Raw genomic sequence first — 27814 nt, 5'->3', positions numbered from 1 at the left:
GTTCAGTCTCACAGGCATTGGCCAAGGCCATGGGCACTAATTGGAAACTGCATTGTGCCTACAGGCCCCAGAGTTCTGGGCAAGGAGAGAGAATGAACTGGACTCTCAAAGAGACCTTGGCAGAGCTAATTCTGGAGGCTGGTGGTAGATGGGTCGATCTCCTTCTTTTCGCCCTCCTCAGGGCACGATGTACACCCTGCTTAAACAAGGTGACCCCATTTGAAATAGTGTTTGGGAGACACCCCCTGCTCTGCCCTTGGCTATAAGAGGTTGCCCTAGCAGAAATGACTGATCAGTCTGTACTCCAGTCACTGCAGGCATTACAGTCTGTCTTGGAAGGAGCCACATCCTTGTCAACCCAGGGACTTGGGTTTGCACCGCTGCCAAGTGGGAGGCTTGGAGCCTCGCTGGAAGGGACCCTTTGTTGTCATCTTGACCACCCCCATGGGGGTGAAAGTAGAAGGCATTGGGACCTGGATTCATGCGGGTCATGTCAAACGAGCCAAGGATGAGGACACCCCCAGAGGTGGATGCCGTTGCCGATGGACCCTGCTGATCATGGACTAAAGCTAAGACTTGGAAACAATGAGTTCATTGAGTTCATTGTTGCTTCTATTGTTGAAATATAGGTGGGAAATATAGACAATAAGGACTTGATATATTATTTCTAGAAAAGAGGGGGCTCTGCATAGCCCTAGGAGAGAAATGCTGTTTCTGGGTAAATCATTCTGGAATCATTAAAACAGTCTGGCAGCTGTTAAAAAAGGGACATAGAACTGGCTGAAAAGTCAAAGATTTGACTAATCTCCAAAGAAATGGGGGGAATGTAAGGGCCTATTCAGCCAAAGGGGCCCCACCCCTGTTGAACTGCCATTTTGTTGTAAAACTTAAATTGACTTTGCCCACCCCCCTAGGGGAACTTACTTAAAAACAAGTCTGGGAAACTTACTTAAAAACAAGTCCCACGTAACAAAGTCCAAGTACCAGGGTGGGTCAGACGGTAGAGGTATTCAATCAGTGGGGGCTCATACTGTGCCCTAGCTACCAAGGAGTACGGGCTCCCGCCCTTTGGGAGCCTTTTGGCATCAATCCTAACCAAGGTGTGATAGGCTGGTTCAAATGTCTACTAGGGTAAATTGTAATTCAGTTGGTCGCCTAGCATCACTGTGGAGTTTCCTGTGTGTGTTACAATCTCATTGGCCACCTGTGTGTGGTCAGGCCCAACCAAATGGCCTTTGCTCTATAAAAGTTAATCTGGAAAGCAGGGAGGGGTCGTCCTCTCTATAAAGGGCGGCCCCAACCAGTCTGTTTGACGGTCGGTCTGATTCCTGATGCTTGGCGTGAAATAAAGCTTTGCTTGACCTTCGCTTTTGTATCGGTCTCGCTCCTTTAATCACAGACCCATTATTGGGGTACCCTGTTTTTGGGGGGACCCAACAAGTATATACCCATTTAATCTTCATGGATACTATAGATCAAGGAAACAACCAAAAGGGAAGATAGTGAGGGTCTGAATGACAAGATTAACAACTTCACCTAATGGACACTGAAGAATCTTGCACCCAATATTTGGAAAAATATATACTTTTAAAGAACATAAAATATTTACAAATAGTAACCATAAAACATGATTAAAAAATGTTAAAAGTATCAGAATCATATAGAGCAGATTATATAATCACAATACAATTAAGTTGGAAATCAATTAAAAAAAAACCCCAAATTCACATATTTGGGAATTTTAAAGCACATTTAAAAACACATAGATGGAAAAATAAAGTAGAAAAATTTTAACTAAATAATAAAAAAAATGCATTTCAACACTAGGGAGATGCAACAAAGGTGGCACTTAAAGAAAAGGTGTATAGTCTTAAATGGTTATATTAAGGAGAAAAAAAGAAAGTTTGAAAATTAATAAGCCAGGCATTCAATTTAAGAAGTTAGGAAAATTACAATGAGATAGAAGGAAGGGAAATAAGAAAGAAATAACAAATATAAAAACATAAATGCATAAAATAGAATTCATTCTCAATTAGAATTAGCTAATTCTAATGTTCAACCTCTCTTAGAATGAGAAAATGAAAAGAACAAGAAAAAGGACTATCACACACTTTCCTTCATGTTTAGTGTTTTTCTATATTAAGATCCTTAAGCAGATTTTACGAAAGGATGAGAGACTACTTCCTTTTTAAATGGTATTTATTTTTTTCTCACTATTCAAGTAACACATTTTCAAATGAAAATTTGAATATATAGAACAATGTAGAGAAAAGAAACACAAGTCACAATCCCACTATTAGGGGATAATTATTAAGTACTAACATTTAGATATTGTTCCAGTCTTTTTTGGTCTGTATCTGAAGATTTGCTCGTGTCTACATGTAATCATATTATTAAAAAATTGTTCTCACAGTGCACACATAGATTTGTATACAGCCCTTTTTCCTTAAAACTGCATTAGTGGCTGCTCTTTAAATAAAAAATGTTGGGTGATTCTGTTAATATTAAATATACTGATACAAATACTCTACTGTATTTGGCTGCAACCTGTTCTTAGACAATGTTTCCAGTTCTGGGGTGGAGTTGTTCAGCTGACATCTACTCATGGTCCACTCAGGGTATGGTGCTATATCGAATCTAAACAAGACTGAGACAGTCTGAATGTGTCAGACAAACTGGTGGGGCTGACTTGTCAGAAGTCTGTTTACCAGAAGGTTAAGGAGTCATTGGGAGAACTAAGAAAAGAGAGTGATGAATATGACAAGTTTATGCACTTGGTGGAGTAATCAGATACTCTATGTTAGCATCCTTTCTCAGCCTTTACTTTCCTGACAGCAATGATTGGGTTGATTCATTCCTGGCTTCCTCGAGATCAGATTCTCAAGCAAGAAGGACCACCAATCTCATTTGGATGGTGTTTCACTCTTGGCTAAATCAGAGCTAGTTGGGTGATGACAGGTTGCCCATGGCTTGGGTGCCCATCCCAGTTCTTCTAGCTGGGTCCAGGCATTAAGGTCATCTGATATAACATGACTTGCTTTCAAGACACTTAAGTCAGCAAAGGCTGCAGTCAGGGCAGCTTCCTTTAAAGGAGGATGTGGGCAGAGCAGGCACCAAGGATAGAAGCATGTTTCCTTCTTCCCCCAGGCTGCTGCCCAGCTTTGGCACAGAGCAGGTATTGACAAAGCATTGTTGACAGTGTTCATGGAGGAGAGCAATAGGGAAGTGGCAGAAGTGTTATGGTCCAGTGGGCCTATGGTGGAGACAGGTGTTCAGCATAGTAACCGTGAAGGGCAGACAGGCCTGGCATGAGTAGCTAATGTTGAGTGTCTACCATACCCACTTTGTGCTACGTCCTAAGGAGGATGGGAAAATATATAACATTGCTGCTGTTCTCAAGGAGGTCATGGTAACTATAGGGTAACAGACAGAAAGTTTCTAAATGTTTCACTAAAAAATTTTTTTCTATTAGTGTAGGTATTGGTAACTCCCTGTGACATAGGTATTGACGGGTCAATGTTCACTTTCTTTAACCCATAGAGCATGCCCTCAACTGCTTATTTATTTCAAGGTTACCTCTTGTAGCCCACCATACTCATCATCAGGAGTGAGAAAATAAGGCTAAAGGCTCAGTTAGATAATATAATTTATACAATTTATTTTGTCTTTCTATCTCAGTACTTTCATTATTGAACACTGAAGCGTTATTTTATGATGTTTATAGATACTCAAGGTGGGAAAATGTGGAAAAGCATATATTTAAAGATTGGATGAAAGCAAGCATTTTTAATAGTAAAAATGATGAGTTTTAAAATATGTTTTAATTATAAAAATGATAATGAAAACTTGGGAAATAGAGAAAAGTAAGAAGGGTCGCCTATCATCCAAATGACACTTGACATTTTTCTGTAAATCCTTCTAGATTGAGTTTTCTTCCTATATTTTGATTATTTGGTGTTTGTCTTAGATGGTTTGTTTATAATGTGAACATAAGTTTGTAATCTGCTTTTTTAATTAACAATATTTATAATCTTTAAAATCTAATTTGTAATGACTGTGTAACATAATTTGTAGTGACCATATAATATTACTACTAATGTATTACTCTTGACTTAATCTTTCCCTGAAAGTTAGACTTCCAAGTATTTCTAATTTTCTAGAATATTAAATAATATTGTATTATTTGTATTTGCATAAAGTTTTATCTTTTATTCTTACTTATTTCCATAATATAGATTATTGGGAATGGATTTGTTTGACCAAAGAATATGGATATTTCTGAAGATCCTAAAACATATTGCTTAGAAAAAATTCCAGATAGAAGGGTGACATAGCTGGCACTTCCAGTGAGGACTATAAATTTTATAAGAGGCTCAAAAAACAACAAACAGAGAAATCACCACCATTTGAATATTGCCTTAAGGTCTATATAGTAGATATGAGACAGATAGATGGCATATCTTGATAATGGAAAATATTCTTGTTGACATTCAAATGATTCCAGGCTATAAAAAAAGAAAAAAAAAAAGGGAATGAAGTAGTAAATTTGGCTTGATTAATGATCCACGACCCAAGTATCAACTTAAATTTATAGTGCATACTCAAAATATGATAAATTAGGAACATATCTACTTGAAATTTCTAGGAAGGGTATACATTATTTGTTGTTAAATAAAATACAAGCTAACTCATTTGTGATTTCTCTTCACTCTGGACTTGCTGGGTGGTTTTAGCAATTCCAGTCATAACTAAATTAACATCAGTATTTTAGCAGATGAAACAGAAGTAGTTTTGAAGGGATTACAAACATATTTCTCCACTTTAAAATGAACTATTAATGATTCGATATAAAGCATGATTATTACGTTAATGGAAACAGCATTCAGAAGAGAAATTATTTCAATGGGATAACTATGTGAGCCTTCGATTATCTTATGAACAGCGAAATTCTCAATAAATAGTAAGGCTTCTTTGTGCTTTGGGTTATTTCCACACAGAACACTGCACTGTGGCTTATTCAAAACACTTGTGCTGTTTTCACCATTCAGGACTAAGTACAGATTTTACAATTACTCCGTTGATTCAATCTACATAGGCAAACCAACAGACACATTGGATATAAAAAATATATATATTGAGCTACTAGAGCTTGAGTAAAGATGAGGGCAGTAGGGATGGAATGAAAAAGACGGGAGGCTCAAACCCTTTCAACCGGAGTCATTGGATCTTGGGTAGTGGGGGTAAAATGGAGGAGGTCCAGGTGCCACTGGGGGTCTGTTACCTGGATGATGACTGAATAGGTTCCACACAGTATCCTGGATAACTGAGTGACTACTCTGATGAGGCAAACAAGCACCTGAAGTCCACTGAGAGCTATGAGAATGGAAAATAAAATGATATTCCACTCCACTACATGTGCGGGTTCCAGGCACTCAGTCCATATGCTGGAATCTGTAAGGAAACTGAAAGAGAGAAGGGATATAGTCAACAAGACACATGGCCAAGCCTAAATACTTGGTCCAAGTAAGAGGGTTATTAATATACATGATTGAAATTAATTGAAATTAATATATATGATTGAAATACATAATATTCAATGTGAATTAAAACATTTTAAAAAATATTCAGATACATATATGGAGTAGATAGCATGCACAAAGCACTGGGCTATGCTTATTTTATTTTATTTACTTATTTGACAGACAGAGGTCACAAGTAGGCAGAGAGGCAGGCAGAGAGAGAGGAGGAAGCAGGCTCCCTGCTGAGCAGAGAGCCTGATTCAGGGCTCCATCCCAGGACCCTGGGATCATGACCTGAGCCAAAGGCAGAGACTTTAACCCACTGAGCCACCCAGGTGCCCCTATGCTTATTTTATTTTATTTATTTTATTTTTTGAAGATTTTATTTATTTATTTAGAGGTTAATATGAATATTCAGTGAAAGGTGTGTGAGAATGCTTTGGAACCTGTAAAGCCTGATACAGATACAATTTCCTGTTACCATTTCCCTAGACCCACTCCACACATCCTCATACTCTGAACTCCATTTAAGCTACCAGGGAAGCAATCCCTTCAAGATCCTTACTCTAGATTTCCCAGTACAGGCTCTACACAGATCAGCCAACACTTGGAAGTGAGATGCCCTCATGGTATTGATTTTTCTCCTGGGCTGGGGCACTTACTTATTTTTCATGTAAACCACAGAGTAGTAAATGTACTAGCAGGGTCTGGAAGGAATGGAGATGCTATTTCTGATACTCCCTCCCTCCACAACCATTTTATAGCGCTCTATCACATCATTTACTTCCTTATATCGTAAGGCCATCTTACTGGTATCTGTATATATTTGCTCACTAAGTTGTGTACACTGAGAGCCCTACTGTGATTTATACAGCCCAGAATAGCTAGGCCTGACACCTAAGGCTGTGCTTGGCACATTGCAAAAACCAACAAATGCTTGTTGAATGGACCAGATTCAGGATCCCCAGTAGTGGCCATCCCTGTGACCGAGCCTATGGACTGCCCAGTAGATGGAGACATAAGAGATAATGCCTGGTAACAATATTAATCATAAAATCCAGCTTATTTTAAGAATTTATTAAATCTAATCTCTGCTTTGCTTCCAGTTAATTGTCAATTCTGTGAGATAGAAATGATTTACAGAGGCTCAGGGATATATGTTTCAGGTCATACAGTTTGGAAGTAGCAGATGGATGACGTGAACCCAGATGTGTATAAGCATCAAAGGCCTGTGCTCTAAGGGCAGTGTTCACTCTAAAGCAGCCATCTTACCAGAACATTCGGTCAGGTCCGTGTGAGCTCCTGGAGGGAAAGAAAACTGAGTAATTGAGGGAGGAGTCAAGATGGCGGAGAAGTAGCAGGCTGAGACTACTTCAGCTAGCAGGAGATCAGCTAGATAGCTTATCTAAAGATTGCAAACACCTACAAACCTATCGGCAGATCGAAGAGAAGAAGAACAGTAATTCTGGAAACAGAAAAACAACCACTTTCTGAAAGTTTATCTAATATATATATATTTTTCTTTTTTATATTTTTCTTTATTCATTTTCTTTTATTTTAATTCTTTTCTTTTCTTTATCTTTCTTCCTTTTTGAACCTCTCTTTATCCCCTTTCTCCCCTCTCACGATTTGGGATCTCTTCTGATTTGGTTAAAGCATATTTTCCTGGGGTTGTTGCCACCCTTTTAGTATTTTACTTGCTCCTTCATATACTCTTATCTGGACAAAATGACAAGACAGAAAAATTCACCACAAAAAAAAGAATAAGAGGCGGTACCGAAGGCTAGGGACCTAATCAATACAGACATTGGTAATATGTCAGATCTAGAGTTCAGAATGACAATTCTCAAGGTTCTAGCCGGGCTTGAAAAAGGCATGGAAGATATTAGAGAAACCCTCTCGGGAGATATAAAAGCCCTTTCTGGAGAAATAAAAGAACTAAAATCTAACCAAATTGAAATTAAAAAAGCTATTAATGAGGTGCAATAAAAAATGGAGGCTCTCACTGCTAGGATAAATGAGGCAGAAGAAAGAATTAGTGATATAGAAGACCAAATGACAGAGAATAAAGAAGCTGAGCAAAAGAGAGACAAACAGCTACTGGACCACGAGGGGAGAATTCGAGAGATAAGTGACACCATAAGACGAAACAACATTAGAATAATTGGGATTCCAGAAGAAGAAGAAAGAGAGAGGGGAGCAGAACGTATGCTGGAGAGAATTGTTGGGGAGAATTTCCCCAATATGGCAAAGGGAACGAGCATAAAAATTCAGGAGGTTCAGAGAACGCCCCTCAAAATCAATAAGAATAGGCCCAAACCCCATCACCTAATAGTAAAATTTACAAGTCTCAGTGACAAAGAGAAAATCCTGAAAGCAGCCCAGGAATAGAAGTCTGTAACATACAATGGTAAAAATATTATATTGGCAGCTGACTTATCCACAGAGACCTGGCAGGCCAGAAAGAGCTGGCATGATATTTTCAGAGCACTAAGTGAGAAAAACATGCAGCCAAGAATACTATATCCAGCTAGGCTATCACTGAAAATAGAAGGAGAGATTAAAAGCTTCCAGGACAAACAAAAACTGAAAGAATTTGCAAACACCAAACCAGCTCTACAGGAAATATTGAAAGGGGTCCTCTAAGCAAAGAGAGAGCCTACAAGTGGTAGATCAGAGAGGAACAGAGACCATATACAGTAACAGTCACCTTACAGGCAATACAATGGCACTAAATTCATATCTCTCAATAGTTACCCTGAATGTTAATGGGATAAATGCCCCTGTCAAAAGACAGAGGGTATCAGAATGGATAAAAAAACAAAACCCATCTATATGTTGCCTCCAAGAAACTCATTTTAAGCCCGAAGACACCTCCAGATTTAAAGTGAGGGGGTGGAAAAGAATTTACCATGCTAATGGACATCAGAAGAAAGCAGGAGTGGCAATCCTTATATCAGATCAATTAGATTTTAAGCCAAAGACTATAATAAGAGATGAGGAAGGACACTATATCATACTCAAAGGGTCTGTCCAACAAGAAGATCTAACAATTTTAAATATCTATGCCCCCAACGTGGGAGCAGCCAACTATATAAACCAATTAATAACAAAATCAAAGAAACACATAAACAATAATACAATAATAGTAGGGGACTTTAACACTCCCCTCACTGAAATGGACAGATCATCCAAGCAAAAGATCAGCAAGGAAATAAAGGCCTTAAACGACACACTGGACCAGATGGACATCACAGATATATTCAGAACATTTCATCCCAAAGCAACAGAATACACATTCTTCTCTAGTGCACATGGAACATTCTCCAGAATAGATCACATCCTCGGTCCTAAATCAGGACTCAACATGTATCAAAAGATTGGGATCATTCCCTGCATATTTTCAGACCACAATGCTCTAAAGCTAGAACTCAACCACAAAAGGAAGTTTGGAAAGAGCCCAAATACATGGAGACTAAACAGCATCCTTCTAAAGAATGAATGGGTCAACTGGGAAATTAAAGAAGAATTGAAAAAAATCATGGAAACAAATGATAATGAAAATACAACAGTTCAAAATCTGTGGGACACAACAAAGGCAGTCTTGAGAGGAAAATATATAGCGGTACAAGCCTTTCTCAAGAAACAAGAAAGGTCTCAGGTACACAACCTAACCCTACACCTAAAGGAGCTGGAGAAAGAACAAGAAAGAAACCCTAAGCCCAGCAGGAGAAGAGAAATCATAAAGATCAGAGCAGAAATCAATGAAATAGAAACCAAAAAAACAATAGAACAAATCAACGAAACTAGGAGCTGGTTCTTTGACAGAATTAATAAAATTGATAAACCCCTGGCCCACCTTATCAAAAAGAAAAGAGAAAGGACCCAAATAAATAAAGTCATGAATGAAAGAGGAGAGATCACAACTAACACCAAAGAAATACAAACTATTATAAGAACATACTATAAGCAACTCTACGCCAACAAATTTGACAATCTGGAAGAAATGGATGCATTCCTAGAAACATATAAACTACCACAACTGAACCAGGAAGAAATAGAAAGCCTGAACAGACCCATAACCAGTAAGGAGATTGAAACAGTCATTAAAAATCTCCACACAAACAAAAGCCCAGGGCCAGACGGCTTCCCGGGGGAATTCTACCAAACATTTAAAGAAGAACTAATTCCTATTCTCCTGAAACTGTTCCAAAAAATAGAAATGGAAGGAAAACTTCCAAACTCATTTTATGAGGCCAGCATCACCTTGATCCCAAAACCAGACAAGGATCCCATCAAAAAAGAGAGCTATAGACCAATATCCTTGATGAACACAGATGCGAAAATTCTCACCAAAATACTAGCCAATAGGATTCAACAATACATTAAAAGGATTATTCACCACGACGAAGTGGGATTTATTCCAGGGCTGCAAGGTTAGTTCAACATCCGCAAATCAGTCAATGTGATACAAGACATCAATAAAGGAAAGAACAAGAACCATATGATACTCTCAATAGGTGCTGAAAAAGCATTTGACAAAGTACAGCATCCCTTCCTGATCAAAGCTCTTCAAAGTGTAGGGATAGAGGGCACATACCTCAATATCATCAAAGCCATCTACGAAAAACCCACCGCAAATATCATTCTCAATGGAGAAAAACTGAAAGCTTTTCCGCTAAGGTCAGGAACACGGCAGGGATGTCAATTATCACCACTGCTATTCAACATAGTACTAGAGGTCCTAGCCTCAGCAATCAGACAACAAAAGGAAATTAAAGGCATCCAAATCGGCAAAGAAGAAGTCAAATTATCACTCTTTGCAGATTTTATGATACTATATGTGGAAAACCCAAAAGACTCTACTCCAAAACTGCTAGAACTTGTACAGGAATTCAGTAAAGTGTCAGGATATAAAATCAATGCACATAAATCAGTTGCATTTCTCTACACCAACAACAAGACAGAAGAAAGAGAAATTAAGGAGTCAATCCCATTTACAATTGCACCCCAAACCTTAAGATACCTAGGAATAAACCTAACCAAAGAGGCACGGAATCTATACTCAGAAAACTACAAAGTACTCATGAAAGAAATTGAGGAAGACACAAAGAAATGGAAAAGTGTTCCATGCTCCTGGATTGGAAGAATAAATATTGTGAAAATGTCTATGCTACCTAAAGCAATCTACACATTTAATGCAATTCCTATCAAAGTACCATCCATCTTTTTCAAAGAAATGGAACAAATAATTCTAAAATTTATATGGAACCAGAAAAGACCTCGAATAGCCAAAGGGATATTGAAAAAGAAAGCCAAAGTTGGTGGCATCACAATTCTGGACTTCAAGCTCTATTACAAAGCTGTCATCATCAAGACAGCATGGTACTGGCACAAAAACAGACACATAGATCAATGGAACAGAATAGAGAGCCCAGAAATAGACCCTCAACTCTATGGTCAACTAATCTTCGACAAAGCAGGAAAGAATGTCCAATGGAAAAAAGACAGCCTCTTCAATAAATGGTGCTGGGAAAATTGGACAGTCACATGCAGAAAAATGAAACTGGACCATTTCCTTACACCACACACAAAAATAGACTCAAAATGGATGAAGGACCTCAATGTGAGAAAGGAATCCATCAAAATCCTTGAGGAGAACACAGGCAGCAACCTCTTCGACCTCAGCCACAGCAACATCTTCCTAGGAACATCGCCAAAGGCAAGGGAAACAAGGGCAAAAATGAACTATTGGGATTTCATCAAGATCAAAAGCTTTTGCACAGCAAAGGAAACAGTTAACAAAACCAAAAGACAACTGACAGAATGGGAGAAGATATTTGCAAACGACATATCAGATAAAGGACTAGTGTCCAAAATCTATAAAGAACTTAGCAAATTCAACACGCAAAGAACAAATAATCCAATCAAGAAATGGGAAGATGACATGAACAGACATTTCTGCAAAGAAGACATCCAGATGGCCAACAGACACATGAAAAAGTGCTCCATATCACTCGGCATCAGGGAAATACAAATCAAAACCACAATGAGATATCATCTCACACCAGTCAGAATGTCTAAAATCAACAAGTCAGGAAATGACAGATGCTGGCGAGGATGCGGAGAAAGGGGAACCCTCCTACACTGTTGGTGGGAATGCAAGCTGGTGTAGCCACTCTGGAAAACAGCATGGAGGTTCCTCAAAATGTTGAAAATAGAACTTCCCTATGACCCAGCAATTGCACTACTGGGTATTTACCTTAAAGATAAAAACGTAGTGATCCAAAGGGGCATGTGCAACCGAATGTTTATAGCAGCAATGTCCACAATAGCCAAACTATGGAAAGAACCTAGATGTCCATCAACAGATGAATGGATTAAGAAGATGTGGTATATATACATAATGGAATACTATGCAGCCATCAAAAGAAATGGAATCTTGCCATTTGCGACAACATGGATGGAACTAGAGCGTATCATGCTTAGCGAAATAAGTCAAGCAGAGAAAGACAACTATCATATGATCTCCCTGATATGAGGAAGTGGTGATGCAACATGGGGGCTTAAGAGGGTGGAAGAAGAATCAATGAAACAAGATGGAATTGGGAGGGAGACAAACCATAAGTGACTCTTAACCTCACAAAACAAACTGAGGGTTGCTGGGGGGAGGGGGTTTGGGAGAAGGGGGTGTGATTATGGACATTGGGGAGGGTATGTGCTTTGGTGAGTGCTGTGAAGTGTGTAAACCTGGTGATTCACAGACCTGTACCCCTGGGGATAAAAATATATGTTTATAAAAAATAAAAAATTAAAAAAAAAAACTGAGTAATTTATCTTTGGTTCTCTAACACCTAATTCAAGGCCTGGACAGAGTTGATGTTCAAGAAATATTTGTTGAATAAATGTACAAATGAAGACCTGATTTGTGGGACTTTAACATTAACACTTGTTCCTTTTTTTTTTTTTTTTAAGATTTTATTTATTTATTTGACAGAGAGAAAGAGAAGAAGATCACAAGTAGGCAGAGAGGCAGGCAGAGAGAGAGAGAGGAGGAAGCAGGCTCCCTGCAGAGCAGAGAGCCCGATGTGGGGCTCGATCCCAGAACCCTGGGATCATGACCTGAGCTGAAGGCAGAGGCTTTAACCCACTGAGCCACCCAGGCGCCCCATTAACACATGTTCTACCCAGAATTGGCCAAGGCTTGGAAATTTCTCTAGGAGACCAGAGACTTCACTTCCCTTTATGGCTTCCAATGTTTTATCTCCATTTGTCTGTAGCTGGAGTCAGGTGAATGCAGATATTAAGAGAAACTTTCAAGAGTAACGAAGAGTAATGGAGGGGCATTGGGCAGTCTGAGATCTTGCTCTGAAAGGGAAATCTTCTTTGATTTGGGGGTCAGGGATGTTCAGGGGATGATGGCACAAAAAATGATTTTTTGCACCCAGTGGGACTTTCTTCATTAGCGTCTAAGGAGAGTCCCTGAAGGGCTTCAAAATGCCTACGGTTGTTTTCTAGGTTCTCCTGACCTAAGAGAGACCTCTGCTCACAGAATGTGGTACCTGGTGGAACTTTCAGGACAAGGCAGCTATGGGCACAGAAGGAGATTTGCAACCCACGCCTAGCTGAGCATGTAAGACTTCAAGTTGATGTGGGCCTTGGGGCACCTGGGTGGCTCAGTGGGTTAGGCCTCTGCCTTCAGCTCAGGTCATGATCTCAGGGTTCTGGGATTGAGTCCCGCATCGGGCTTTCTGCTCGGCAGGGAGCCTGCTTCCTCCTCTCTCTCTCTCTCTGCTTGCCTCTCTGCCTACTTGTGATCTCTCTCTGTCAAATAAATAAAATCTTTAAAGAACAACAACAACAAAAAGTTGATGTGGGCCTTGAACAACAGAGCCGGTCACAGGGAGCTGAGAAGAGACTGCAACTTCCCTAGGGAGTGGTCCAGACACTCCCTCCATTTATACCATTAGAATTCTGGGCATAGGACAGGACTGGGAAGGATCTGATGGACCTCTCCTGCATCTCTTTCTGGGCCCTGCTGCTTCTAGAGCTGTCTCTACAGGTGCTAGCCGATACAATGCCAGTGTGAGTTGTTCTGCGATCTGGGACTGGGTTCGTCAACAGCTAACTGCATCACCAGCCCTCTAAGTTAAGGCTGCCTTCCTAGACTCTTCAGTGCACACTAGATCTTCTCCTGGCTCCCCCACAAATGCCTACGCCTGGTCATGCACCCAGATCTCACCCTCTACTTGGCTGCTCATGCTGTCTGGTTCTATCTGTGTTGTCCCTGATGGTATAGCATGGGTAACACCATCCAAGGTCACTGAAATTCTCTTCCAGCCAAGCCCCTTCCCATCTGTAACAGACCACACTTCCAAACTGGCCACACAGCAAGACTGAGGTATTAGAACCATTCAATTCCCAGGCTCCAGTAGCTGCCAGACCACAATAACTACAAAGCTTCGCTCTGAAATTCAGGAGAAACACACCTTTCATTTGGATATCTCCACATCAGCCTCAAAATAGTGAATGCATATGACATTAGAAGACTGACAGCGGTGCCTAGGTGGCTCAGCCAGTTGAGTGTCTGCCTTCTGCCCAGGTCATATTCTCAGAGTCCTGGGATCCAGCCCTGTGTTAGGCTCTCTGTTCAGTGGAGAGCCCGTCTCTCCCTCTGCCTCCTGTTCCCCATGCTTGTCCTCTCCCTCTCTCACTCTATCTCAAATAAATAAATAAAATCTTGGAAAAAAGAAAAAAAAAGACTGCTTCCCCACCCCCCCAAAAAAAGAAAGAGAGAAGAAAAAGCATCTAAACATAGATCTATGTAGGCAGAAGTTGGTCTGAGTATTCCCACATAGAACCCCAAAGTTATCATGGAAAATGATCATGAGCATGAAGCCAGGTGTTTCTGGCTTTCTGAGCCCTTTGATTTGGAGAATTATTTCTTACCGTCCTGCAGTGCCTTCGAAGACGTATTCCCAGCCATCAAGAGTACGGCAGTATGGACCCTGAACGAGGCCTAGAGCAGATATGACCAGGCAGTATCCAGAGAAAGCAATTCCAAGGGCAGAAAAGATCATCGACAGCAGTGTCTAAATTAAACATAGAAGAAGGAGGTCAGAAATAAACAGGAGGAGGAGGAGGTGGAGGTCAGTGCCACAAAATGAGACAAGGGGATATTGTGGACAAATGATCAGATAGGTACCTTTCCCTACTCGTCCAAACCTACTGCATGCAGTCTGTGTGAAAGCGCACAGGAAAGCAAACATTTAATCCAAACCTATCTGACCTTTAAAATAAGTTTTAAAATGCCTTTTTGTGTGGAATTCCACAGAGAATACTAGTTAATTGACTACCTTTCTTCCTTTCTTCTGGAATTTCGGTATCAAAATAATGATCAAACATTAATGCAGGGAAGGGGTGTGACTGATCTATCTGTATTTACCAAAGACGTTATTTTCTAGGTCAGGTGGGTTCTCTAAGAATCAGAAGCTAGGACCTTGACTTTTCTCATGTGAAGATGATATGTGGATACCTTCACCTACAGGAATATGAGGGGAAGCATCAGGTGTTAGCCTATATGGCCATATTTATGTTCAAGTGAGGAAGGGATTGATGGGGAGGAGGGTGTTTGCCTTGGAGGAGAGAGAACAAGCAGTGTTCCCAGGCAGATGGGTACAAGCAGAATTATAAGGTAAGTAGATTAGTGTGACCTAAGAGAGGGTTCCCACGGAGCATTAGAGAGAAGTTTATGAAAACCAGATAGACATGTTTACTAATGCTGGGGAAATGGAGTTGTTGGACACCAACCAGCCCTCCAGTTGCTTACGAAGTTAGTGCAACTTGTACCTGCAGGCAGAAGGTGGCTTTGAATGCTGGCTCAAGGGAGGGCTGACTTCATCCTTCAGGACAAGTAGCTCCCCGCACCACCGCCCCCAATAACCTTTTATCTACATTCTTTTTCAAATCTACTGAAAAGTTGAAATATGGTGTAGTATACTATAGTCAATGTATCTGTGTATACTTTTTATCTAGACTCACCTGTGAGTATTTTATAATTTTTCCTTGTTCTCTCTCTGTGTATGCATATATCCATGCACATGTATTTATTTATTAACACATTTTTGTTGCCAAACCACTTGAAATTAAGGTGTAGACACTGTGATATCTCACTCCTAAACACATCAGCACATATCTCCCCAAAATAAAGATATTCTATTATTCTGCAACCATGTTTTTTGTACAGGATCCTATGAGAGTTTATGCACAGGATTACATCTCTTCAATTTCCTTTGATCTACATTAGTCTTACTGCCTCTTTGTTTTTTAGAATATTAAATTGTTTTTGAACAATATAATCCCAGCCAATGGTCTTACAGAATGTCCTCCACAATCTGGGATTTTCTGATTGTTTCCTCACAACTGGACTTGGGTTAAACATTTTGGCAAGAACACCCGATAGGCATGAGAACATTAGGGGCCTCCCACTGTCATTGGTGATGCTTTTGACCTCTTGGTTAATAAGGTGGTATTCTTCAGGTCTATAAACATACATTTTTCACTTTGCAATTAGTAAATAATTTGTGAGGTAATACTTTGAGACTGTGTGATATCCTATCCCCCAAAGACATTTCAGTCGGTGAGTTTACCATCCACTGATGATCCTCATATCCATTGATCACGAATTATCACAATGACTGGTTTGCAGGGTGCTGCTTATCTCATTCTATCATTTCTTCTGCATTTATAACTTATTAATTTTCTGCACAGCATAACTTCCATTTCGTTTCTCTCTTTCTCTCTTATTGTGTACTCATGGATTTTCTAATTCAATGCATTATAATTCATAACTGTTATTATTCTCTTAGATGCTCATTTGGTCCAAATATGGCCAGTGAGACCATCCTGCCAAGTCAATTCCTGTGCCCTTCGAGATACCCCTATCATTCCTTGAATACTTCCTTGCTTCCCGGCACAAAATGTACCAAGCCCATTTTGAATTTATAAAGAACCAGAATAGCTCTTTTTCCAACAAGCCATGTACTTGGTTTTTGAACAAGGAACTGACATGAACCAATATATAATTTGGAAAGATGTTTCTGGCAGTGATGGCATGCCCGCTAGAAGTGAGAGAGCCCAAAATAAGGGTTCCATGTGGAGACTTCAATTTGCGGTAACAACAACAGGTCCAGGAGGAAAAGACATTGGGGAGGAAATAAGTACCTGGAGATAGACTGAAAAAGAAAATTCCAGAGTTTGGGACTGGAACACGAAGGACAGAAATAGGGATGCCAAGAAGGGTAATTTGCTTTGGGAGACAATTTAATTTAGTTTTAGAAATGTTGCTTTCAAGTGAGAGTAGAACAGCCAAGTTAGTTGACAATAAATTCAAAACTTGACACCAGAAAAACTGAGAACAACAGACCTGTGATTTGGGGGACAAAAAGTGATCTTACATTATATATATCTCAAATAATTTAACATTATTTTATTTTGATTATAACATTAATACATGCTCGTTATGGAAAATCAGGAAAAAAATATTTTAAAAACCTGGGGGCGCCTGGGTGGCTCAGTGGGTTAAAGCCTCTGCCTTCAGCTCAGGTCATGATCCCAGGGTCCTAGGATTGAGTCCCGCATCAGACTCTCTGCTCAGCTGCTTCCTCCTCTCTCTGCCTGCCTTTCTGCCTACTTGTGATCTCTGTCTGTCAAATAAATAAATAAAATCATAAAAAAAGAAAAAACTGAAGAAGAAAAGAACAGGTCTGCTTTTTTTCCTATTGGATATTAATTCATTGGCATCTTCACATATGATTAAAAGATCTTTCATGTTATATCTCTCATATTGATTTTTAATAGCATGTTGCCCCATCATAGGATGAGACAAACTAATTTTAAACAGATTACTGTTTGTTACACTTCACAAAGAAAATTTACCTATCCACCAATGCCATCTTCCAAAAAGGAAGAAGGATGTTTCAAAAAGATTGAGCTCCTTGTTTACCAAATATGCTCTTAAGCAGTTCACTGGAAAGATCAATGAAGAATTTTTTGATTTGGTGAAACTGGCAACCATAGCATATCAAATATATATTTGTATACATATACAAATTCAGTGTAATGAGTGAATACAGTTGCAAAATTGAACCTTGAAATAAATCAGGAATAAGAATCTCTCTGAGTTACAGTTCCATGTTCTATTAAATGTAAAAGAGGTAGATGATTATACTACCTCCATAATAGGGATATTTCAAAGATTAAAGGACACAATGGATATAAAAATTATTTCAAATTATAAATATAATCACAATATCATCTCTTATTCCAAGCGCCTCTATTTGGCTGGTAGCTGTTTTCCAGAGATAACAACCCACAGGATTTTGGCAGAAAATGAGACAACACAGAAGAATGAATAGCAAACAAGAAGTTAGTGAGGTTCAGGTCACCCCCAAAACATGGCACGTTAGCATACTGCATATCTTAAACTGAAGGAGCTTGAGAACATGGCAGAAGCAGGATGGTCACTCTGACCCCTCCCAGCCCCTTCACCCTTTTTCTCTGAAAGAGCTCATAAAACTCTGGTGGGCAAGTTACCCTCTCTGTACAAGGAGAAAAAGGAAGAGACGGGGGCCAAGAAACCGGTGAAAACAAACCTCGTTAAACTAAACCTGATCTTCCTTGCTACTTCTCCAACATTCACTACCCCTAGCCCAAACACCTCACTCTTGCCAATTCTTGACAAATTTGTTGTTGTTTCTTGCTACTCTGGTCACTTCTTCAGCTCTTCATTCTCTCATTAAGGCCCCCATGTATGCATAAAATTCAATAAAATGTATATCCCTTTCTCTTGCTCACCTGTCTTTGTCAGTTTCATTTTCAGACTGAGCCAGGGACCCTAAGAGGGTTGAGTAAAAGTTTTTTCTGTTACAATATCTGGCACCCAACACGGGGCACCATTGGCTCGGGACACCTTCCTTGGTGCAGGAGCTACGGTTAGAGATCCCGAATCTGTCGAAAAAAGCCACAGAAGAATTCTTGCCATGTCAGTTTCTTGGATCTCTGCCTGTGGGGGACCAGTCTAGGGTAGGTGGTAAGAGTCTTTTCCTTTTCAGATTCAGATTGGCAGGGAAAAAACATTTGTAAAGATGAGTTCTTTGGATTGTGACTCTGGCTAAAATTTGGTTTTGAGCTATCCCTTGGTTATTGATCCTTTCCCTGCCAGAGATAGCTGTCAGTTTCCTGTTTGTCTTTTATTTGTGTTCTGAGAATTTGACTTTCTGCCTGTCAGGCATGCAAATACCAGTTCTTGAAAGCAGCCAACTGTCAGGTTGTGATCCCCCCAAAATCTGCCATACAGAAATTTGGGCTGCACCCCATTGCAGCTAGGATCCCACCAACTGTCACCAGCTTTCAGGAGGAGTTGTCAAAGTTTCTTTTGCTACCTTGGGGAGTGATTCTGGATCTTGGGAGGGCTGCATCTTTTGCACTCCCTTTGGGGACATCTCTTGCATCCCTGATTAAGTTTTGGTTTTGGTTTCGAGTCATCTGGTTTAAATATTTGAAATAATTTTTTAGGTGGCCATATGGTCTGAAGTTGGCCAAATTAAAGGTTGATATTCACATCCTGATAGAAACTTTTAAAATTAAGTTCTTCTCTCTGGAGTAAAATGGAGCTCTGTACTCAGAGGGAAAGAAAACATGTGGAAGGTTTTGTGAAATAATTACAAGAACATTACAAAGACACACCACTGTTAATCTAGACCCGAGAAATATTCGGACTTCCATTTTTGTTGGAAATCTTCTCCCTAATATAAAGAAGCAAATTGAAAATAGTGTAGTTGGATGGGTAGGTCAGGATCGTTCGGGCTGTGATCCCCCTCTTTTGAGGAATTAAAAAACAATTGCCTTTGTCTTACAAATCTAGTCTTTATTGAACTAGAAATGTGTCTCTTAAAGCCATTCCAAGTTCACCTACCTATTCTTACCGCTCCCCAAGCCTCCCCTATTCATCTCAAAATATCTGTAGTTGTTATAAAAAATCAAGACACTGGGAAGCGAACTACCCTGTGCTTCAGAAAAAGAAGGAAAACATTAAATAGTAATTATTCTATGCCTCTTGATAATAGATAAATATGCTACCAAATTCCTTCTAAAAGGACCTACATTCTCTACCCCTTCTGAGATGCAACTCTTATGGGGCTCCCACTCTTTGGAATATAAACGTTCCAGGAGATAATTAAAACACAACACACAACTGCTTGAAACTGAAGGGCAAAAAAAGCAGGGCTGGGGGAGGTGGAGGGGTGGGGAGAGGGAGCTGGGGGGAGGGGTAGGGAGGTGGGGGGGACCAGGGAGGTGGGGGAGTAGGGGGGTGGTTAAAAAAAAACCAACTGCTATAAAAATTTCCTCGCCAAAATCTAGTCCACAGCCTTCATAAGATTACTTGTCAAGGGCAGATACAAATCTTAAAAGCCTTCTCCACAACTCAGTAAAAAGCTTTAGCCATCCAAGTGGGTAACCATAACTTGCTCCATAGGCCAGAAACACAATTTGGACTCTTCTATAAACTGGTAAGTTTCTTATCAATATACCAAATACATGGCTAAAATTTAAAAACAAAGGCCATAACATCTCTATGTCTGTCTGTATGTTTATTTATACCTACGTGTGTGTTACAGATATGTGATATTTTTCTACCTCCAGATAGTATTATCAAAATAATTTATAAAATCTGTCAAAAGAGTTCTATTCTAATTGCCATAGAGGTAAATGAGTGCTCATATAAATTAAGTATTCTTAAAAACAGAGACTAATCCAAAACAAATTTTTTAAGTTCACACAATCTGGGATAATCTTTGGTTAAATAAAGCTATTTTTAAAATTGTTGGGAAAAATAAAAAACAAGAATATCTTCAGAGTTCTCAGCATTAAACGTATCATAGTCATACGATTTTATTTCTACCTAGAATTACAAGTCAAACAAACGTAGTATCTCTACTAGATCTTTAACAATATAAAACTATCAATTCAACCTAGAAACGAAGCATACACTAAAAAATAAATTGCTGAATGTATGTCAAGCACGGCAACTGAGAGAAAGAAAGAAAAAGTATGTATGTTTAACTTTTGGGGTGTTTTGTTTCTACATTTGATGCTTGCCTAATATATATGTCACAAAAATTGTCAACAAGAAAAATAACTTAAAATAATGGTTAACTTTGTCTATTGTGTCATGAAATTTGCATGAGTAATCTACACATAGTTGTTAAGAGCAAGTGCCTTAACAACATGGTGATAAAAGTTTATAAGTGAATTTTTCAACAATGATTAAGTTTTACAAAATCCATTTATTTTAAAATACCTTCCAAAATCTTTTTGTTAACTTGAAACCTTAAAGTAATACAAGTTGTACTAAGTGAAGTTAAATAATGGTAATTCATTGAATATGTAAGTCATTTCCAAATAAAATAAATTACTGAAACATTGATTAGTGAACATAACCCTATATTTATCTCTCTTTTAAAGAAGAAGTAAAGATATTCGGGTCTATTAGTAGATATGTTTTGTGCTACATTGAAAAATTGTACAATGAAGAAATTTTATGCTTTAGAAATTATGAAATAGCATACTCAAGAATTTGCCAATGAGATGTTGATATCTATAACATTCCACAACTGCTTACTTCCTGGTTTTCACCAGAAATTAAAGTTTCTTTTCTTTTCTTTTTTTTTAAGATTTTATTTATTTATTTGACTCAGAGGGAGAGAGAGAATGAGGTAAGGAACACAAGCAGGGGGAGTGGGAGAGGGAGAAGCAGGATCCCCACTGAGCAGGGAGCCTGATGTGGGGCTCGATCCCAGAACCCTGGGACCATGACCTGATGCTTAATGACTGAGCCACCCAGGCACCCCTAGAAATTAAAGTTTCAAAGAGTTAAGAATTCCAATTAATATATGTAATTAAAACTACTAAAAAGGGGGGGTGCCTGGGTGGCTCAGTGGGTTAACCCTCTGCCTTTGGCTCAGGTCATGATCTCAGGGTCCTGGGATGGAACCCCACATCCGGCTCTCTACTCAGCAGGGATCCTGCTCCCCCCCACCCCATCTGCCTCTGTACCAACTTGTGATCTCTCTGTCTGCCAAATAAATAAATAAAATCTTAAAAAAAAACTACTAAAAAAAGTTAAACTAGTAGAAATAAAAAGGGAACAACTCTGCATACAAGAAAAAAGAAAAAGGAGGCATTTTGGTTGAAAAAGAGTATGAATTACAGAGATGTGTTTTTGTTGAGGGAAAAAGAAACTTTCAGGGGAACTCTACTCTGTCAAGTGAGTCTTGGATGACCTCAATTTCCATTACAGAGCTTCTGCCGTTCAAAACCTGGGCAGACTCATATTTAGCCTTCAAGATGCGCTTTATTTAATTTTAATGAGAATTTATTGCCAACATGTTGTAAAATGCTCCATATTTCTACTTTCTGCTGAAAACGGACTGCCCGTTTTTGTCATGATAACAATTGGCTGGACTTGAGCAGATCCCACTCTTCCTTAAACAGAAATTGAAATCTAATGCTTACCAGGCTCAGATCTTTCATTTCCATCAGGTGGTTGGCTCCTGGGGCATATAAACTGGGACCCCTCTTCTAAAGCCCTACCTTGAAAGAACCAACCAGGGAATCCGGAGAATCCCCTCTCCCGTCCTCCTGCTTTTCCCATTGAGATGCCAGCCATCTCCTCTGATTTGATTATAAGACGCCATCCAGACTCCACAAGTCTGCAGCGTCCGTTTATGCTGGAGATGCTAATAGTGATTCAAGGCAAATTGAACACATTTATTTTTATTATGAACCTAGTGGCACATACGGTTCTTTTCTAGAGATTCCCTGAGTATCAGAAGCTAATGTTTACCTGAATCTATTGTTTCACCTAGGCAGTTTTGAAAGCTTTCCATAATTACAATACCGGCAGTTACTGGAGGAAAATACATACACCCACAATGCACATGCGCATGCAGGTGCACAGAGCGTCTTTTCACTCTTCAGATCTTCTCCACCAAGAGCATAGTACTACATTTAGCAGCTAATTAAGTCTTCCAATGCCATCTTTCATAAAGTAAATTCTTGGGCTCTGACATGTCATCTCAGCTGCCCATTAAAATCTGGTTGCCCCTTGGACCAACTAGCTCAGGGTGTCTGGGGGGTGGAATTCCAGCTCTAAACTCTCAGATGATTCCAATGTGCAGCCACAGCCGGCAGGCACGGCCGGCAGCCACCGCGGGCAGCCACAGCTGCAAGATATGCCTACCAGGCCTCTGGAAAATTCCTTTTAGTTAATACATCACACAATCTCTCTGAGCCACAGGTAATTCACAGAAGTATGAGTAACAATGATCTAATTCCCTGGGTAAGTGTGAAAAAAATGTGGTATGCAAATATGATTAAAAGATGATAACCCTGAGGAGGAGAAGAATAGTGATGAAAAGGTAGGAGCCCAGCACCTGCCTGCTCAGCACAGGCTTAAAACATTGGTTGCTTATTCTCTCTTGATTCTATTTAAATTATTTTTGAAGCCCCATTTAGAAAAATATATACATTGTGTATATCCAACACATGGATAAATCTAATCATGATGCTGACAGAAGCCAGATACAAAAGACAAATTTTGCATAATTCTATTTACATAGAATACACGCTAATGTATAATGACATAAAGCAGATCAAAGATCAGTGTTTTGGGGGTGATAGGAATGTTCTGTGTCTTGAGCGTGATGGTGGTTGCCTGGGTGTATTTGGCTGTCAAAACTCATGAAACTGTACAGTTTTAATGGATGCCACCTATTGAATGTAAATCAGACCTCAATAAAGTTGAAAAGGGAAAAAAGTAAACTCATATTATTTTCTAACTCTATGTATCTTTAAATCCTGAACTTCTGGAAGAACATCAACAATAAACAAAGACAGTAAACTAAATGGAAGTTGGTTTGTTTTTGTTTTGTTTTGTTTTGTTTTGTTTTGGTAAATTCTTGGGCTCTGAGTTGAAAGGGTCATGGAGAGGGGACAACAGTGTGAATATTTTCTTGTTTCTGAGTGAGAGGAAAGAAAGCAGAGCCCACTCAGCCATCCTCAAGGTACTATTGCTCTTACCATGTATTTTTTGCTGCAGTTTTCACTCTGGCAACATTTATAGTTGTTATCATTCTCCAATGCAAGAAGAACTGTTGCTACTATAAGCATCTGTAGTAGGGAAGAGAGGAAATATCAGAAACCGAATACTAGTCATAATCAGAGCACAGTGATTCTGAGCAGGAACTGTGGGGGCAAGTGGACCTGGGTTCAAAACCCAAAGTTGCCATTTTCTAGCGGTGTCAGCTTGAGAGTCTTTCCCTATAAAGTGGTGTTGGGAACTCACCTCACTGGGTGTTTAGGAGGTCATGTATGTAGAATTTTGAACATAGTGCTTGATTTAGAGTAAGTGATTGATAAATGTTAGCTATTATTATTATTATTGGCATGGTTATCAGTCATCAAAAACTAATGATTAAGCAGTAAATGGTATAGACATGGGAATACCACCCCGCAGCAAACCTGCATTTCTCACTGACTCAGTTGCAGAGGTCAAAGGAAAATCATTCACCACACTTTGATGTTTGCCAGCCTTTCTCCATTTACTGCTCTCTGGGAATGCAAGTGAGAGGTACAGTTAATCGGAATTACATGTCTTCATTCAAAGTAAAGTCAGTTTGTTTTGCCCAAGCATTCAAATCATCTCAGGTTCAAATGTTCAAGTGTGTTTTGTCTCTATCCAGCCAACAGACTGGGAGAATTCAATGTATTCTACTTCCTTTTCTTGGTATCCTAAGCAAAGGGCTCAAGTTCTGTAAAAAACATGTTTCTTTTCTGTTACAGTTCCTTGTTGGGGCAGGTATGGACCATGAGTTGCTTCTGACAAATTCTCCACCTATCCTTTACTCCCGGTGTTCTGGACTGAATCCTGAAGCAGATTTCGTCATTATTTTACTATGTATAGTCAGCATTTCCAGTTTCCAAATTCATCAGCTTTCGCTTGTCTGCTTATTTATTTATGTCCATCCCTCTTCTTTCTCTTAAAAATATTTGATGTAGTACCAATCATGTTTTGTAGGGATTCCCTGACAACGGAAAATAGAGAACTGATTCTTTTCTAGGTTTTATATTTTACACAAAATATAAACCAGAGTCTTACATTCTCCTCCTTTCAACACCACTAATTTTATAGATTTTAGTAGATTCTAATTTAATCTTATTAATGCCTTGCAACCCTTCTATTGATTCCAGTGACATATTGAGGGAAACAATGACGAGAGAAGGCATAGTACATCAGGTACATTAACTAGCTTCATTACAGTACTAGTGGGAAATAATTAGATCTAGACCCTGGAGTCCTGTGTCAAAAGAGAAATACAGGCCTCGCTCGTGTTGAAAAAGAAACTGCTTTCTTTTTTCATTGTGAAATTATAACTGGAATACAGGGCTCAAGCATGATGGAGGAACATTACCCCAAATCCCACCACCTTTACATGTTTTTATGTATATACTCCCAGGGTATTACCACATGTGTATATTTTGCATAGTTGTAATTGTAACTTATTCACAATTTTTTGAATCATTTCTTCTTTGCTTAACACAAAATAATATGCATTTTCCATGTTACTGCATCTTCATAATTATCATTTTCAATGCCATAAGAAGTGAATGTTCCACAATTTATTTGACCAATTCTGTGCTAGGGAGCTCCTACAAATTACTTACTATTATAAATACTGCTGCCATAAATATCTGTGTATGTGTATCTTTCCTTATTATGGATTATATCCTCAGAATGAATTCTCAGGTTTAGGATTACTGAGTCGAAAGATAAAAGCATTTTCATGGATATTAATACAGCATATCAAAATTTTCTCCAAAAGGTTTGCATTCACTTATAGTACAATCACCAAACATCTACCTATCTACCTATCTATCACACAGCAACTTCAGTAGTGTTGATTATCAGTACTTTAAAGTTAACTAACTTCATGTGCAAAATAGTAACCAAATGAAAACTGCTTTTCATCATAGCTATTCAAATATTATATAATTAAGCACCCATGAAGATGTAAAGATAAATTGTAATCCATTGTCTTTTATGTCTTTGGTGATACAGTAAGCTTATAGCGCACAATGTGCTGTTTTTAGAAATGATATGATCAGGAAAAGTGTTTTTTCCTCTGACTTGCCAACATGATTTACTATCAGCTTGTTTTTAAAGAGCACAAATTCATCAGGAAAAACATTCTTGGATTCTTACTGTAAGTAATTAGATCTCGTTTCAAAAACACCCCCATTATGAGGGGTATAATATCAGACTATTTAATTATGATCTGGCCCATTCTTCAACAAGTATTTATAATCACAATATTTGTTGGCTATCTAATACATATCAGGCTCTATCCTGGGCACTTCTTTCATGAGATTTTGTTGAATCCCCATAATTACCCTAAAAAGTAAATGCCATCCCTCCCATTTTTCAGATGAGAACCCTGAGGCTCAAAGACATTGAGTCATCTGATCAAGGTCTCATGGTACAAATGGCAGAGCTCGTATTTGAACACAAATTTGTCTGAATCTCCCAATCTCTGCTTTTCCCATGTGGTCTTGATATCTCTCCAGTCTAGAGAAATCGCGAGGGCAGATAGAAACTATTCTGGAAAAGAGCTCTGCCACTGGACATCAAATAGCGTAAACCAACACACAGGGTTCGTGAGGACATAATATTTCGACCGGCTGGCATCCCACAGACTTTCATTAGGTCTAATTTCCTGCACTGCTGAAGTCACATAAATCAACAGCTTATCGAAGACAAAGCTACCCTCCCAAGCCCTCATGGACTACCTGCCCCTCTACGCCCACCCATCTTCCAAATCCCAAACCCAGGATTAGTCCAGTGATTTTTCCATCATTCATTATTTCTGCTAGGAACAAGACAAAGCTTAGTAAAAACACTCCCTTCTGCAACCCAAGTCTCCGAAGTCACACTTACCATGATACCTGAGAAACAGATTCCTTCAAAATACCACACGTAGTTGGTGAGTTTATTGCTGGATGCATAGGAAGTTTGCCCATTTGGGAAATACAATAATATGTTCACAATTATGCTCCAAAGTGCAAGCGGAATCAGCAGACCACTTAGGCAGCCTCCACATTTCCGAGACCCCATTTCACCCTGCTCAGAACCTGCAGGAGATTTCAAGAGTGTAGAATTACATAAAGGCTAATTTGTTTCCTACCTGTCCTTTTTTTTTTTTTTTTTTTGAGATTACCTACCACGTTCTGGGTCAGAGCCCTTCACTTCATATTCATGAGAAGCCCAGGGCTCGGACAGAACTGCAGCCCACAATCTCTGGTGAGAAATAGTGGTTTACTGTTTGGAGAACAATAGACAATCATCTAGGGCTGAAGAGCTGAGCTGGTCTTCATCCTGTGCCAAAGGAATGCGGTGTTTTTACTGCATTTTAAAATAAGTCATTTTCCTCTGGATTACAGCACGAAAGCCTTAACCCTGAGCATATTTTAAAGAAGGAAGTTGGGGCGGGGGTGGGGTTGGAATAGAATCTGACAAATTTTATCCAACGGCGAACTGGGGGGTTAAAGAGGAAACTACCAAGGGAATTTACGCTAGAACAGACTGTGTGGTGTGTTGACTTTATGCTTCTGCCCTTCCTTCAGGGTTCTTTATTTTGTGCTCACTATTCACCAAGCTTTGTTCCAACTTGGGGGGGGCGGGGCACAAAAGGACAAAGACAGGGACAGGCTGGTGGGGGAGAAAAACAAGACTTCCCTGTGGGTGAGTTTACTGTCTAGGGACAACTTTCCTTCCAAGAGTTCATCTCTGTGATTTCCACCTCTCTGAAAAATAGTAACAGGAAGAAATTTGCATCTCTCTTGCTGCTTAGGAAAATGGGGAAAAGAATTTGGGAAATTTGGTTAAGACTTTATGAGTAAGAAGTTTGAAACAAGGATTTAAGAATTATTGCTTCCAAATGATTGCCCTGAATCAAAAGAGCCACAGAGCCTCTCCAATTAGGATGATATGAGGAAAGGATTAAGGCAAGGCATCCTTACCTTGCCTGGTTTTTTTTAAAGCTTTAATTAATTAATTTATTTGAGAGAGAGTGTGCATAGGCAGAGTGGGGGTGGAGGGCAGAGGGAGAGGGAAAAGCAGACTCCCTGCTGAACCCAGGGCTTGATCCCAGGACATAGCGATCATGACCTGAGCTGAA

At 39.3% G+C, this 27814-nt stretch overlaps 1 protein-coding gene across 5 annotated transcripts; it reads right to left on the bottom strand.

The window, feature by feature from the left end:
* Window positions 1-1691: 1691 nt before the first annotated feature.
* TM4SF18 (transmembrane 4 L six family member 18) lies at window positions 1692-27079 on the bottom strand. Of its 5 annotated transcripts, XM_032345915.1 has the most exons (6): window positions 26859-27079; window positions 26575-26768; window positions 23661-23750; window positions 14469-14611; window positions 5282-5462; window positions 1692-4505 (listed from the first exon to the last, which is right to left on the bottom strand). In XM_032345915.1, the coding sequence occupies exons 2-6, from the start codon at window positions 26749-26751 to the stop codon at window positions 4491-4493; spliced, it is 606 nt and encodes a 201-aa protein (XP_032201806.1). In that variant the 5' UTR covers window positions 26752-26768; window positions 26859-27079; the 3' UTR covers window positions 1692-4490. The 5 variants fall into 5 exon arrangements, with proteins under 5 accessions (XP_032201806.1, XP_032201797.1, XP_032201819.1 ...); XM_032345906.1 differs by lacking the exon at window positions 1692-4505 and having other exon boundaries at window positions 4516-5462; XM_032345928.1 differs by lacking the exons at window positions 1692-4505; window positions 26859-27079 and adding an exon at window positions 24102-24191 and having other exon boundaries at window positions 4516-5462; window positions 26575-26661.
* Between the last annotated feature and the right edge of the window lie 735 nt (window positions 27080-27814).

Source organism: Mustela erminea, chromosome 1, assembly GCF_009829155.1.
Source record: "Mustela erminea isolate mMusErm1 chromosome 1, mMusErm1.Pri, whole genome shotgun sequence".
In the NCBI taxonomy this organism is placed as follows: domain Eukaryota; kingdom Metazoa; phylum Chordata; class Mammalia; order Carnivora; family Mustelidae; genus Mustela; species Mustela erminea.
The sequence above is the reverse complement of the archived record's forward strand: the minus strand, read 5'-3'. Positions and strand labels throughout refer to the sequence as shown.